Source organism: Hevea brasiliensis, chromosome 1 (assembly GCF_030052815.1).
Source record: "Hevea brasiliensis isolate MT/VB/25A 57/8 chromosome 1, ASM3005281v1, whole genome shotgun sequence".
Taxonomy (NCBI): Eukaryota; Viridiplantae; Streptophyta; class Magnoliopsida; order Malpighiales; family Euphorbiaceae; genus Hevea; species Hevea brasiliensis.
Window position 1 is genome coordinate 1,043,589 of NC_079493.1, and position 14,457 is coordinate 1,058,045.

The 14,457-nt window shown below is 33.5% G+C and overlaps 2 protein-coding genes across 3 annotated transcripts; both read right to left on the reverse strand.

Moving 5' to 3' along the window:
• Positions 1-1,555: 1,555 nt before the first annotated feature.
• Positions 1,556-9,180, reverse strand: LOC110654159 (peptidyl-prolyl cis-trans isomerase CYP71). 2 transcript variants are annotated; one of them, XM_021810063.2, is made up of 14 exons: positions 8,865-9,180; positions 8,055-8,140; positions 6,904-6,992; positions 6,200-6,439; positions 5,969-6,090; positions 5,707-5,782; positions 5,433-5,540; positions 5,168-5,344; positions 4,677-4,894; positions 3,664-3,796; positions 2,661-2,884; positions 2,311-2,464; positions 1,897-2,053; positions 1,556-1,774 (listed from the first exon to the last, which is right to left on the reverse strand). In XM_021810063.2, the coding sequence occupies exons 1-13, from the start codon at positions 9,026-9,028 to the stop codon at positions 1,970-1,972; spliced, it is 1,875 nt and encodes a 624-aa protein (XP_021665755.2). In that variant the 5' UTR covers positions 9,029-9,180; the 3' UTR covers positions 1,556-1,774; positions 1,897-1,969. The 2 variants fall into 2 exon arrangements, with proteins under 2 accessions (XP_021665755.2, XP_021665756.2); XM_021810064.2 differs by lacking the exons at positions 8,055-8,140; positions 8,865-9,180 and having other exon boundaries at positions 6,200-6,447; positions 6,904-6,998.
• A 1,329-nt stretch (positions 9,181-10,509) lies between these two features.
• Positions 10,510-13,957, reverse strand: LOC110654160 (serine/threonine-protein kinase D6PKL1). Its single transcript, XM_021810066.2, has 2 exons — positions 13,376-13,957; positions 10,510-11,367 (listed from the first exon to the last, which is right to left on the reverse strand). Exons 1-2 carry the CDS (start codon positions 13,912-13,914, stop codon positions 10,572-10,574), a joined length of 1,335 nt encoding a protein of 444 aa, XP_021665758.2. The 5' UTR covers positions 13,915-13,957; the 3' UTR covers positions 10,510-10,571.
• Between the last annotated feature and the right edge of the window lie 500 nt (positions 13,958-14,457).

Here is a 14,457-nt window from a genome sequence, read left to right on the forward strand (position 1 = left end):
ATAATGATTACATTAAATTTTTTCATTTATTAAAATTATTAGGTCTGTCAATTTTTATTAAAATTATTAAAAAAAAATTCACATATCGAATCATTGATCTATGTGAATTCTGTATCTATATTAAATATTGAAATTCATATAAATCAACGGTTTAAATGCTTAAATGAAAGTTTGTATTTTTTTTTTTTAATAAATTGAGAAACGGATAATTTTTTTAAAGAATGTTTGAACTTGGAACATTTTGATGAAAATTTCAAACTTTAATTATCGTTGGAATGTCTATTTGAAGATGAAATGGTAGCATCTTTTGTTTTTCTTAGATGGCTGAAAATGCAATGTATTGATTGTCAATGGAAGCAGAAGTTTAATGTTTAATTACAGTACTAAAATGGGAACAAGCAATCAACTCATAATTTAAAAAGTCAAGTAAAATGATTTTGAATTATATATATATATATATATATATATATATATATATATATATATATATATATATATATATATATATATTATAGCTTCAAGAATATTTGGTGAGCATTTGTTTGCTGCACAACTTGTTTGGGGTGCCTTGACTTTGGCACTACCATAGATTAAATTCAATGATAATGAAAATATTTTATTAGATTTCTGATGAAACCAAAGTCAACAAAATCTTTGCTTCTCTGGGCAAAACTTGTGAACACAAATAAACTTTAATTTAATACTTTAATTTAATGATATTAAAGTTATATTTTCGAGTTTAAATTCGAATTAAAAGCAAATGTGCCTATTAAAAATAATGTGATGCAAAGGTAGGGTTTGCAAGATGTAGCTGGCTGTCAAAATGATCCTTGTAATTGATTGGATGTAGTTGTAGTTTAGTAGAAAGAAAGATCAGGAAAGAAGGCCTGATCATGGTTTGATTGAGGTTCAGAATTGTATTAAAATTGAATTTGAATCAAATTAAAAGAGTTCAATTCAGTTATGAGCTAATTTATAGAATCAAAGATCTTGAATCCAACTAGAGGGTTTGATTGATTTCACTTCGAGTTTAATTTCAGTTTCATTGGTATTAATTTAGCAATCTTTTAAGAAAAAATAAATTATTAAACCAAAACTATTCAGCTTATCTCTTCCTACTGAAACCATTGTCATGATCAATTTTCAAGCAATCGATGTGGCTTGATTCAGTGATAAATATGAGACTATATTAAATTGACAATCACAATGCTCTCTCTCTTCTAATACAGAAATGTGTTATGTTCAATACAAATAACTTCCTTTTTCAGTTATAGATAAACTAGCGTGTAAAAAAGAAAGTACAATTCTTTAAATTAGACCTGCCAGAGTTTCATTCAGATTCGGATATTAATTTCAATTTCACAATTATTTTAGCTATGTTCTAACAAGAATTGACGTTATGTGCGGATAACAGAAGCCAAAATCAGAAGAAATAAATCAGTACCATTTATATAGCCGGTGTTCCATGATACAACTCCAATGTTTATTCACTTTATCTTCAAAATTGTTTACCATGACTCAGAACACATTACTAAAGCAATCAATGGAGTGAAAATACAATAAAGTAAAATCTTTATTAAATGGACACTCATTAGCAATATCATTAAGGTCTGACCAACACTTGTGTACAACAACCACTCATACATAATCATTAAACTCAGGAAGGGTAAGAAAAGCCCAAGAAGGGCAACAACTCCTCGGTAAATGGCAATCCCAGGCTATAGAATAAAAATGGCAATCTTCCTCCTCGTTCTTTTCAGTAAACATGAAAAACCTGGTAAAGCAACACAGTTATTAAGCAAACAAATGAAGGTGGGAAAAGGAGAGAGAGAGAGAGAGAGAGAGAGAGAGAGAGAGAAGGGAATGAGAAAAGAAACACGAGAGATATTGGCATACTTGACTAGTAATTCCGAGAAATGCCACCAACAATATCAAGACAGATTCCCCCTATGACTTGGGAATCTGTCTACTAAGACTTGGGAACAGTCACATTAAGGATTTTTACATCTTGGTATGGCTTGTCTGCCTTGTCTGTCTTCACCTTCTCAATTGCCTGCCAACTACGTATGTCAATTCCAATTGCAGTGCAATATATATTTAATGGGTTACAGGAAAATAAGACTTGTATAACAACACATGGCATGCTTATTTCATCTTGTAAAATTAAGACATGAAAAGTAAGGAATTTCCACCTTCCTCTCCTCTCTCTCTCTCTCTCTCTCTCTCTCTCTCTCACACACACACACACACACACACACAATAGCAAAGAAGAAAGATACAGTGGGTGGATAAAAAAGGATTCAACATTACCTGGACAACATCCATTCCCTTTGCGACTCTACCAAAAACTGTGTGCTTATTGTCCAGCCATGGTGTGGCAACTGTGGTGATAAAGAACTGAGAGCCATTGGTGTTTGTGCCAGCATTGGCCATTGACACTGTGAAAGGCCTGTCATGTCGTAAACTGCAGAGATGAACATTTCAACCAGTTAGTAGTTCATACACATGGAAGGTGTTTATAAAATAGCACTGGAAGTACATAGCAAACCACTGAAAGTCTAAAAGCAGCATAGTAACTTATACAAAATTTTGATAGAATTACTGACTAGAAGGCTCAAAAGCAGATAAAAATAATAACATAATAGAACTAACAAGACTACCTTTTATGAAACTCATCCTCAAACTCCCTTCCCCAAATAGATTGCCCACCAGTGCCATCCCCTAAAGGATCTCCAGTCTGTATCATGAAACCCTTGATGACACGATGAAAGATAAGATTATCATAATAGCCATTTCTACAGTGTGTCGTAAAATTCTCCACTGTTTTTGGACATTCTTCTGGGTACAGTCTCATGTGAATGTCACCCATTGTGGTATGTAGAATCTAGAAAGAAGCAGTAGAGATTAGAATAGATAAGAGAACATACAAACTGTGTAACTAGAAGCATATGCATACAGAATACAAGTTAAAACAAAATGCACAATGACATCAGTCCCCAAAAGCAATGCAGATTTTTTTTTTTAAATTGAGTCGTACAAGAGACAGGAACAAGACCTAGAATATACCAAACAGCATGATCAGAACTGATTGCACAATAATTTTGTCACAGAATCAGCAAGTAAAGAGACCTAAAACAGATTGTTCAATGAGAAAAGAAGACAAGGGAAAACATGAGTAGTTTGCCAGTACTAAAAAAGGAATGTAAAAACTACTATCTAGGCACATTTACTATTTCCATATAGCTGTACTAATAATTTTCTTCAGACGTTATATCAACTGCCACATACCATGAATAAACTCGCAAGCAACTGCCAACTGCTGCTTATTCTGAATCCTATGATTTTGAAAACCAAGAACAAGCTCTATAGTTTCTCCAAGTAACTTATTGATGTTGAAAGCAAAATAATTTAAAAAAAAAAAAAAAAAAACCACATAATCTCTCCCATCATGCCGACTTTGGAAGCAAACCAAACAAAGTATTCAAGGCAAATTCCAAATTTCCAATACTATCACAACCATGCATTTGCAATCACACACACACTCATGCACACATAATCGATGAACAAATAAAAGTTTCAGTTAATTTGGTAATTGGTAGCGAAAAGACAGTTATATACAGTCCTAACTGCACTGCACATGAGGCAATTATAAAGAGAACTCACCACATTGTCAGGAAGAGATGTGGTGACTGCTTTTCCTATATCTGATACAGCCAAAAGTTCATCTGCAGGAGGTTTTTCATTGAACACGTCTCTTCCCTTAGTTGAATCCTCAGGTTCCTCTGGTTCTCTCCGGCTAAATTGACCATAAAAAATTGCACAAAAACAGTCCATTTCGTGACACAACATAATCCATAAATCAAAGGTCAAGAGGCCTATCTAAATGCATAACAAAAACAAAATGTAATTTACAAATAAACAAATCATGTCCGGATACACAAATCAAATTAACCCGATGTTTGACATTTCACACAGGTTACATCACTGTATTTGTGATTCATAAAACTTCTATAGGAAAAACAGGAAAAGGCAAAACTAAACTCATTTTTTCTTCATGGTTAACGATTATTGAGGAAAAACTTGTATTAAACTCATTTTTTCTTCATGGTTAATGATTATTGAGGAAAAACTTGTATTACAAATACCATATCCCCTTTCCATAGTATATTCATGTTTTCATAACTATTTATAGTAGAATAAGAAATGTCATTTGATAAAAAAAAATAGAATATCGAGGATGAGGCATTTTTCTTTTCACAGCAAAAGGCGCAAGTGATATATACAAATATTTTCTCCTTTCATAGTAAAGATATAAATGGTCTAAAATTCAAACTTTTCTAGGAAAACATAATTTCAAATCAGGCTCTTAGCAATAAAAATTATTAGTCTTGTCTTATTCTTTTTACCAAGGACATTATAAATGATTCATACTCGCACTCAAATGTCATATCTCACTTCTTTAGCAAGGACATTACAAATGATTATATGTATTCCCACTTATACAAGTCTAATTGTTTTTCACATTATAATAAGATTTGCTTTCTAATTATCAGCCATATACAAAACTTAACCAGTCAGTGCCACCCATAATGGCATTACCAGCGAATGCTGTTATGAAAAACACAAATTTTAGACAAAGTTTTACATAACTAGAGATGTTGTACATGTACTATTACCTGAACAAATAAATCCTATGTTTCTTGAAAGCACAACACAAGAGAGTGGGATCTGTTAAAGGCTCTTTACTCTCATTGGCATTTGCTGCAGCTGCAGGAATTTTTCTAACTTTCTTACTACTTCGATCACCTTGATACAAGGCAATTTGCAAAAATCTGTCATTATTCTCCACCTTTCCAAGAATACGGGCAACTTTATTGGTATGTAAATTTACTACCTACAAGTACACAAGACCCAAAGAAAAGAGGGAGAATGATTATCATGTTAGGAAGTAAAAAATTACACATACAACTAAAGGTTATGCTCATTACAGGCAATAGAAATGTGGTGCAAAAAGCAAAAATTAGCACCCCAAAGAAAGAAGAACGAATAACTTGTCAAGAAGTATAGGGCTACACAACCAAATGTAAATATTGCTGGCTATATAAATGTGGTGCAATCAAATATTTTATTGTTAGTTTATTGTAAAATCTAATGTAAGTATCCTTACTTTTATCCCAAGGAGAGTTGCATATATCAGAAAATTAGAACTTTCATCAAAAACAGCATTTGTCTGCGGCGCAGTTTCTGTTTTTTCAATTTCTTTCTCAACAGCCATTCTTCGCCCAAAATCAATAGCTTCCAACCTGTACAAGGGGGCATCACTTCTCTGAAGATCTTGAGCTACCTATCCACAAAGATGCATGATTATTGTAACAGACTATTGACTCCAAAAGCAAATAACTTCCAGGAGGTCTAATCAAAATTGTTATTACCTCAAGAGATTCATCATAAACCCGTCTCAGTTTACCTGTTCTGAACCAAAATACACGTATCCTACGATCAGGTGACGTAATAGAAAATTGCTTACCATCTGGACTCACCTGATAACAAACATTGTAATGTTTAGAGGTTTTTTCCCTTACTGTCTTTCAAATCAAGCTTTTACAGTGAACCAATTAAAAGATTGAGCAGTCAGAAAAAATTGTATGGATAATGGTGCATCTAAGTCAAGCCTACTTCACACTTCCATAAGATCTAGTGTATTACCTCCATGGTGGAAACAATTGTCTTGCATTTCACAATTTCAAATAGATTGGTATCACTTTTCAGCCTAAAACTCACCCTACATGTATCAGATAATAGAGAATTGTTAGGCATTCATGGCAATCAGAAGGCACCAGAAAACACATGCATGCATCCAAAAATAAATTTCTCAACATTAAAAAGTAAACAGTACTCCAAGCAATATATTAGCCACATAGGAATCACAAAACAGACTACAAAAAAGCCTGAAATATTAAAGGCATACTCGTTATCTGGAAACTGAAGTGTTGTAGGACTCCAATATTCAATGATTCCCTTTGAATCAGCAGATATCACAGTGTCAAATACAGGATTGTATTTCATAACTTTAATTGGCCCCAAGTGTATCTAGAAAAAGATAAGTTGAAAGAGGGTGGGTAAACATCTTGCATTGCAAACAAAAGGAAAAAAGAGAGAAAGCATTGGAAAATCATGAAAATAGTGGAGTAGCTTGTACCTCTTTTGAGATGATAGGTTCATTTGAACCTGCTCTTGCATCATATATGTATACATATGAGGAGTTTCGATCACTAATGGCAAGCCTAGCTCTGACATCACCTTGTTTGTATACCCACTCAACAGTACCAGGGATGAATGGTAGCCGAATCATGACCATCATGTCATAATTGACAACATCATATAACTTCACAGATTGATCACTGGAAATTGTGCAACAAAGTAGACCATCCACACTAACCTGCATGGCTGAACAAAGTCATGGTTGATGACTGTAATAACAACAAATAGCAAAGGAGAATCAACTAAATAAACACAGAAGAGGCAATCAAATGCTACCTCTATAAGAAAACATTAGTGAACAAATTAACATACTACAAACCAAAAGGCAGATCAACATCCAAATCATCAAACATAAGTATACAAACCAAGGAGAGTGAACCAGCGTGAAATTCACAGCATATTGACAAATAACTGTAGCATATTTATTTTTTCCAATATGGATTGACTAAATTAAGAAATAGCACTGAAATACATTTTTATTGACCAATCAGAATTGACTCCTAAGATCTATAATTGCCTCAAAAGGTCCAATATACATACATTATCGGATCTTTCTTCAAGGTTCAAAAGGTAAAATAAAGCAAAGATCAATTCAAAACTATATTACACGATATACACTTCAAGAAAGGAGGAAGAGCTTACCGCTAAACCTTCTATAGGACCAAGGTGGGATCTAAAATGTTTTGCAAACTCAATGCCAACAGCTTTTTTCTTCCAAAATTTCAAATGCCCTGATTAAGATTAATGATGATAAAATGTTAAGTAATCAAAGTAAGTCATCAGCAATAACAATAATCTAAAACAATTCCATCATATGCCCAACCAAAAGCAAGAAGAACAATCCAATTTTTAGAGCAATCTACTACAGGCCTATATCCTTAAAAAGCATCAGTCTTCTGACAAAAAATGAGTTCTGAGTGCAGTGTTGCACACTATCTATTGAAATTAGCCACTGCAACTAAAAATCCTTATTAGATACCAATGAGCTTTGGTTTATTGGTATTAGAGTCGTCTCCAAAGCTGTGAAGTCTCAAATTCAAACCCCAGTTAGAGCCCAACCAAAAAAAAAAAAAAATCTTATCAGACAAAGAAATTATTCATGCAGTAGTCTTCTAAACTCCACCATCAATATCAAATTGCTACCTCATGAAAAGTTAGCAGCTAAGGTCATGAGGTAGAATGATTTCAAACAAAGATTCTATTTCTGACATAGCACACTAAAATATCCATCACCTGATTGACTTGCTAAGAAGAAGAGGAAGATCCTCATCATATTCATGGGGATTCAACTTTTTTGGTACACTTGATCAGTGGTTTTAGGAAAATACATATATCGAAAGACAAGGCAATAATTTTGAATGATGTGGATAACATTATCAAATAAAAAAAATGGATATATTTATATATATAGCATATAACAAGTTAGAGAGAAGCGAAAAATTAGTGATTTCATAGACACACAATGGGAGTCATGTAATTAATTTTATCCAAAAAATTAATCCATTAAAAATCTAATTTCAGGTTTGTTTTAGTAACAATGAAAAGTGCTCACAAACCACAACAATATTAGAAAAGCCCAAGAAAAGCCTCCACTATGACAAAATCCTTAAAAATAAATTTCAACCATTTGAAATATGGTCAGAGCATACTGGACAGCCACAGACAATAGAATTCCCACATTACCCTATCAAGGATCTAAGTACATGAATAACTATAAATAAATGAAAAAGGAAGTGCAAAGTAAAGCATAACAAGATCTGAAAAACATATGCAATAGTTGTGAGATACCATACCATCAAGACTTCCAGTTATGAAAAAATCTGCTGCAGACACTGCAACATGGGTAACCACATCTCGATGCATATAACTTCTCTCATACCTGTAAACAAAAATTATGGATCAGAAAATATCTTCTACATATACAACTTTTCAACTACTTATCCACTTATTAGCAACTTTTCCTAATAGGATGCACAAAGCACTTCAAATTTACAGAGGTGTAGAGCACACAACTTCCAATCCAACCAAAATTTTGCTTAGGTTAACAACAAAAAGTAATTGTGCTCTGAACAGAAGCTCACAAAGCAGATTTAACAAAAATCCAGATCAATATGATATGTGGATTTTAAATATTAACACTTGTAAACAGACATAATTTTTATTTTGAAGCACCATTCACAGGTTTTACCAAACTTTTGAAACTCCCCCACCATAATAATATAGCATCCCACAAACTCTGCCATCCAATCAAGATAACACACACCGATTTGGTAATTTGCACTACTATCCACCTTAAGCAAACAGATTACAATCTAAAAGTAAATCAGGGCGCTTTCAAGTTGAGCCCTGCTGCTGCAAAACCAAATAAGCTACAACTATTATAAATAAAAACTTACCGGTGTAGAGTTTAAAACTGAACACAACAATATATCAAATTTAGAAAAACAAAGAGAGAGAAAATAAGAATTATTCTATCAGAAGCAGAATATCAAACAAAGCCAAATTTAATAATCCATAAAACCCTAATGAAAGTCTAAAACGGAAAACCCTAAAATACACTCAAATGTAGAAGCTGGAAATAGACAAAAAGTGAGATTGCATACATATTTGCAGATGGAAGGGCATCGAGGTAAGCTTGCTCAAACTGAAGAGGACGCTTGGCTCGAGCCTTTGGAGCGGGGCCGGGTCCAATAACGGGCTCTTCCTCGCTCTCCGGCGGTGCCGAGTTCGCATTCGTGTTCCCGTTTCCGTTTTCGGTTCCCTCCATTGTCGCTGATTTCTACTTTCTAGGGTTCGGAGAGAAAGGTTGAATTTTAAGCGGGATTGGAAATTTCAGCTTTGAGATTTGGATTCAGGCATGCTTCTCTCCTGACCTTGTTTTTTATGTGAGGATTTTTTTTTTTTTCTTAAACATTTTTATGTGAGTTTGAGTATTTAAAGTCGTTAAAAATTTTGCTTAAAAAAATGTTTACATTTTATTTAATTTATTTGTTAAATTTATAAACTCAATTTATATTTAATTAATTAATTTATTAAATTTGTAAGTTTTATTTATCATATTTAATTACTTATATGATTGAAAAATCTAATTTTTATTAATTATTAACTAAATTTTATTTAATAATAAATCATAATAATTAAATTAATCATTATAATTACAATATTAATTAAAATATAATAATTATAAAATATATATTATATAATTATATTATATATTTTAGGACCTATTTTATTTAACAAGATATTATTATATACACTTGATACACCTATACTCTCTCCCTCTAAAAATAAAATCTCATATTTTTATTTAAATTTATTTTATTATATATAAAAAAATATTATTTTTTAGTACTCCTATATATTTAATAATTAACTTTAATTTAACTTTTAGATATAGCTATTATCGTTACAGTTGTTAGTAGCTAATAAGTGACATAACTTATATGCATAATTTATATTAAATATTTGATAAAATTATATATATATATTTATTATTATTTATATGTAAAATAACTATTATAATAAATATATAATTATTAATTTATTATATTATTTATTTATTATTAAAATAAATATATAATTATTAATTTACTATATCATAATATTTATTTTATTATTACAAAAGATAAATAATAATTAAATAATTTAAAACTATAATTATATTTAAAAAAATAATTAAATCAACTCATTGATTATTTTTATACTTATGATTAATTAAATTAATTTTTTATAAAATTAATTTAATTGTATTAATTTAATTATGAAATTTAAAATAAATATTTAATTTTTTTTTTTTTTTTTTTTTTAGTTATCAACTAAAGGAAGTCATAAAAAACTAAGCCGGAAACCAGTGACATGGGTGGGGGGTTAGCATTCACAATCACGTCCAATTCCAAACACACACAACAAACAAACAAGCAGCAATTCCCTTATCGTCATGTCATGCTCAATTGCCCATGCCCCTCAGGGCCCCCCGCCATTGGTGGACAATGGACAGCCTAGCACGCGGTGCGCCACCGGCTTCCCCTCCCAAGTCAATTTCCTTCTTTTATCAACATATTGTCGGGATCCAGCGTTCCAACGCCACCATTGACCATCAAATTTATAAAATACTGTTATCTTCACATGAAATTAAGATACTCAAACCAACTTATTCTTTATAATTGCTAACATCACTGGCTAATAGACAAAAACAAGCTTCTAATCACCTACAAAATATTTCATCTTTTACTAAATAAATGCTGCAACTGAAGCAAATTACGTATAGTTAGGCTGCTTAATTTATTAATTATATTTGAAATTTTCTTTTACTAATAATATTCCACGGGTGTCTCAGGACAACTTTCATCTGATACAGTTTCTTTGGTAAATGGAGGAGGAACATAAGGTGGGCGTGTACATCTCAATAACGCCCAATTCACACCTTGAAAGAAAGGATGGTGCTTAATAGCAGATGCCCCCATGGTGGAACCCAGTCTTCTGCCAGGATCCTTAACTAATAGTTGTGAAATCAGGTCCTTTGCTGTTGCAGGTATGGCAGGTTCTTTGGGGAACTCCAGAGCTCTAGCTACAATATTAGCTAAGGTTAACTCATGGTCCACACCCCTGAAGGGTGTGACCCCATAAAATAGTTCAAACATAAATATCCCTAGTGTCCACCAATCCACAGGACTACCATGGCCTTCACCGGAGACAATCTCCGGTGCCAAGTACTCATGGGTCCCGACGAATGACATGGATCTGACATCAATGGGTTCAGCCACAAACTCAGGTCCACCTTTGTGGCCTGTCTTCTTTTTGCGTTTACGTCTTGGATGGAAGCAAGATACAGCTGGAACTATACAGTTAGGGATAATGCAGGAAGATGAAGTGAAAGGAGGCTGGTCAATGGGGTAATCATATTTTAGTACTGCAGTTGGTGGGTTTTGGTTAGAGATGATCTGCGGGGTTGATGTAGAATCATCACATTTTAACGAGAGGTCAAAATCAGTGAGCATTATATGACCGTCTGATCGAACCAAAACGTTTTCTGGCTTAAGATCACGGTAAACAATCCCCATCATGTGAAGATACTCCAAAGCTACCACTACTTCTGATGCATAAAACCTGTAAGAAAAAAAAAAAAGAACCGCAAGATTAACACTAAGAATGAGTACTAATTGACTAATAAATTCCAATCATAGACATTGTCATTTGTTTAATTAAACCTACTTATGATTAGCAAAAACAGCTCAGTGAGTGAGGGTCCAGTGGGGTGTTCGGAATATTTTGGTGCAAATGTAATGATGTATTTGAGCAAGAAAATAATTGAGATGCTGCAAGAGTCCTAAACATGGGGCAAAGGGACCTACTGCAATTGATATTTGTTCATTGGCAACGTGGGTTTGCGTTTTTTCCCCCCATTACATGATTAAACTAAGGCAACCATTTTTTGTGTGTGTGTTTTTATACTCGAAGCCTCACTAAATCATTATCTATATAATATGGCACAGCAGATCAAATATAACAAGAAGACATGGGAAAAAGGTGTAAAAAAACATATCTTGACATGAGAGGTGGAGAAGTAAAGCAAATAAAGTGTCTGAACTTGTATCCTCTGGTGTGTGCATATTCGGATTTTCGTACTAGCTTTTTCTTTACACCTGGTTTTTTAGGTTGAATCTAATTAATGACAAATTAGAAAACAAGTCGTTATAAATTGTGCATTAACTATTGGAAGTAAACTTTGTTATCTTAAAACTTTCACTAATCTCTCGTGTGTCTGCTTTATATTCTTTACTGACAAAGGAAAAAGGCTCCAAAGAAACATAAATTGACCCAAGTGGATAAGGTGAGGGTGTCTGTTTCTCAATTGGAAAAAGGAGGAGCAATAAACTGATGGTGTAAGTTAATAAAGGCCAAAAAGATATGAGATGAATTTGGGGCCACAGGTCACCAGCCAGAGGTACAAAACAATTTCCAAAAGAATGCCCGGAAATACAGCCTAAAAAAAAGAAATTTCCTGAATAATAAAAAAATTGAATTCCTAAATAATGGTTCTATAAACAATAATTAATAATAATAATAATAAAATCAGGAAATATTTCTGGACCATGCACATCCAATATAATACATACAAATTCATTCATTTAGTAAATAAGTTTTAGCTTTGTATATGGATCCAACAAGCAGCTTCATTCAAGCATAAACGTTTAACATCTTGAAATTGAACTTGCTTCACCTACCACTTCTAAAAGATACAAGCCAGTAAGATATAAAATCAATAAGTGTGTTTTCATATATATTAAAAGCAAATAGGCCCCAACCCAATTACACTCAATCAACAGTAACGTACTGTACACCGTATAAATTACTTTTCTCCATGCACAGGGTTAAGTGAAAAATTCATGCATTTCTGACTTCGTATCCAAAATTGGTCGATTATTAAAGTGGTTGGAATCAATTACTATTAAAATTCAAATCTACCAATTGCAGTAACATTCATCGCTCACTGGACTGTTTTCCCTATAAAATTGGAAATGGCAGATTGGCAGTAGGCACAGCATTGTTTGAGCTAGAAGCCAATAACCACCACTATCACCAGGCACCACCACCATTAATAAAGCAGTGTTATTAAAGAAATATTAGCGAAATCAAGACCCTACATTATTTTTATGAGTTATTCTTACCCATTCATTCAATTTAAAATTAAAACGTCTACCAATATTATTTTATGATCTTCCTTATTAGATGTATTAACACTCCTGTAAAAAATATTTAACTAGCATAAAAAAAACAAAAAAAAAAGGTCAAACCTTAACTACATAACTATACCACACTACCGCACATGATCACCCCCTTTGGCCCCTCCCCTCCCCAAAGAGAAATGATCCGGTGCAAGTCAGTCGCACTGTATATTCTATTTCAATCGAGATAATGACCAATTGCGTGGGTCCACACCTGACAGACGCCGTGGCTTCCCCCAGGCGGTGGGCCCCACTTTCACTCTCGACGTCGGTGTTTCTCTCCTATCTGTTGTTCATCGTTACGCACATCACCCAAAACATTTGTTAAAAAAAAAAAAAGAAAATAATTTGTTTTCGAAATAAATTGGACGAATGGCTAACGTGCGCACCTGACGGCGGTTTCCTCGAACCGTTTTAGTGGCTGACGTTGGCGGAGGACGTGAACGTCGCCACCGGGACAGAACTCAGTAAGCAAACAGAGCCATCTCTGTGACTCAATACTCGCGTAAAGCGCGGGCAAGAAAGGATGATCCAACATTTCCAAAATTTCCTTCTCGGTCCTAGCCCTGCCTTCCTTGCTCCTACTCACCAACTCCTTCTTATCCATAACCTTCGCCGCGAAAAGAGAAGAATCAGTCGTTGTCACAGCAGACTCAGGTTTCCTCAACTCGGCCAGGTAAACGGAGCCAATGTCCCCGGAGCCGAGGCGAACGGAGAAGCGGAGATCAGAAAGAGAGAGGGACTGCTGGTGTTTCGCGGACTTAGAAGAGAAGGAGGTGTGAGTGGAGGGAGCTGGAGTGAGTGTGGCGGACGAGGACCCGGAGCTTGTGCTACGGTGGAGGGTGGTGGCTGTAATAGTGGTAGTAGCGGTGGAGGCAAAACTCAGGCTTTGTAGGTCGTCGGCCAAGTCGTCAAGCCATGGCTCCATTGAACAATTTAGAGAGAGAGAGAGAGAGAGAGAGAGAGAGACGCAGTGAGGAGAAGGCGTAAGATTTAATTTTTGAAGGGGGAGCAGGGAGGGAAAATGGGCCGGGTATGGGCCGAAAAATGGGTGAAATGGTGGGCCGTTAATGAGGAGACAGACTTCCCCTAATTATGTGGAGATTATGGGATCTAATCAAGAGGATTATGTCTAATATTTGATTCTTGTTTGATATTGTTGTTTTTATTTAATTTTTTTATTGGATTAAAATTTGAGACTTTAAAATTATAATTCAATAGTATGAAAATCGTTGTGAAATCTTGAATTTAAATTTTTATTAAAATTAATTATATAAAAATTTATAAAATATTCAGATATCAAACTAAAATTTATTATTTTTTAAAATTTTTCAAAAACACAAATAAATTATTATTATTAGTGGAATTATATTATTTTTATTTTTAAAATAATTTTGCAAGTTTATATTTACTTCAATTTTAAGTTATTAAATGGCTTAAAATTATCATTAATATTAATAATTTAGACTAA

Excerpts from the sequence above, each read along its gene's own strand:
- LOC110654160 (XM_021810066.2), bottom strand. The coding sequence starts at position 13,914 with ATGGAGCCATGGCTTGACGACTTGGCCGACGACCTACAAAGCCTGAGT. Across the intron at positions 11,368-13,375 it reads TTCGAGGAAACCGCCGTCAG|GTTTTATGCATCAGAAGTAG; the intron begins GTGCGCACGTTA and ends TTTTTCTTACAG.
- LOC110654159 (XM_021810063.2), bottom strand. The coding sequence starts at position 9,028 with ATGGAGGGAACCGAAAACGGAAACGGGAACACGAATGCGAACTCGGCA. Across the intron at positions 5,783-5,968 it reads CTTCAGTTTCCAGATAACGA|GGTGAGTTTTAGGCTGAAAA; the intron begins GTATGCCTTTAA and ends TGATACATGTAG. Across the intron at positions 4,895-5,167 it reads CAACTCTCCTTGGGATAAAA|GTAGTAAATTTACATACCAA; the intron begins GTAAGGATACTT and ends GTGTACTTGTAG.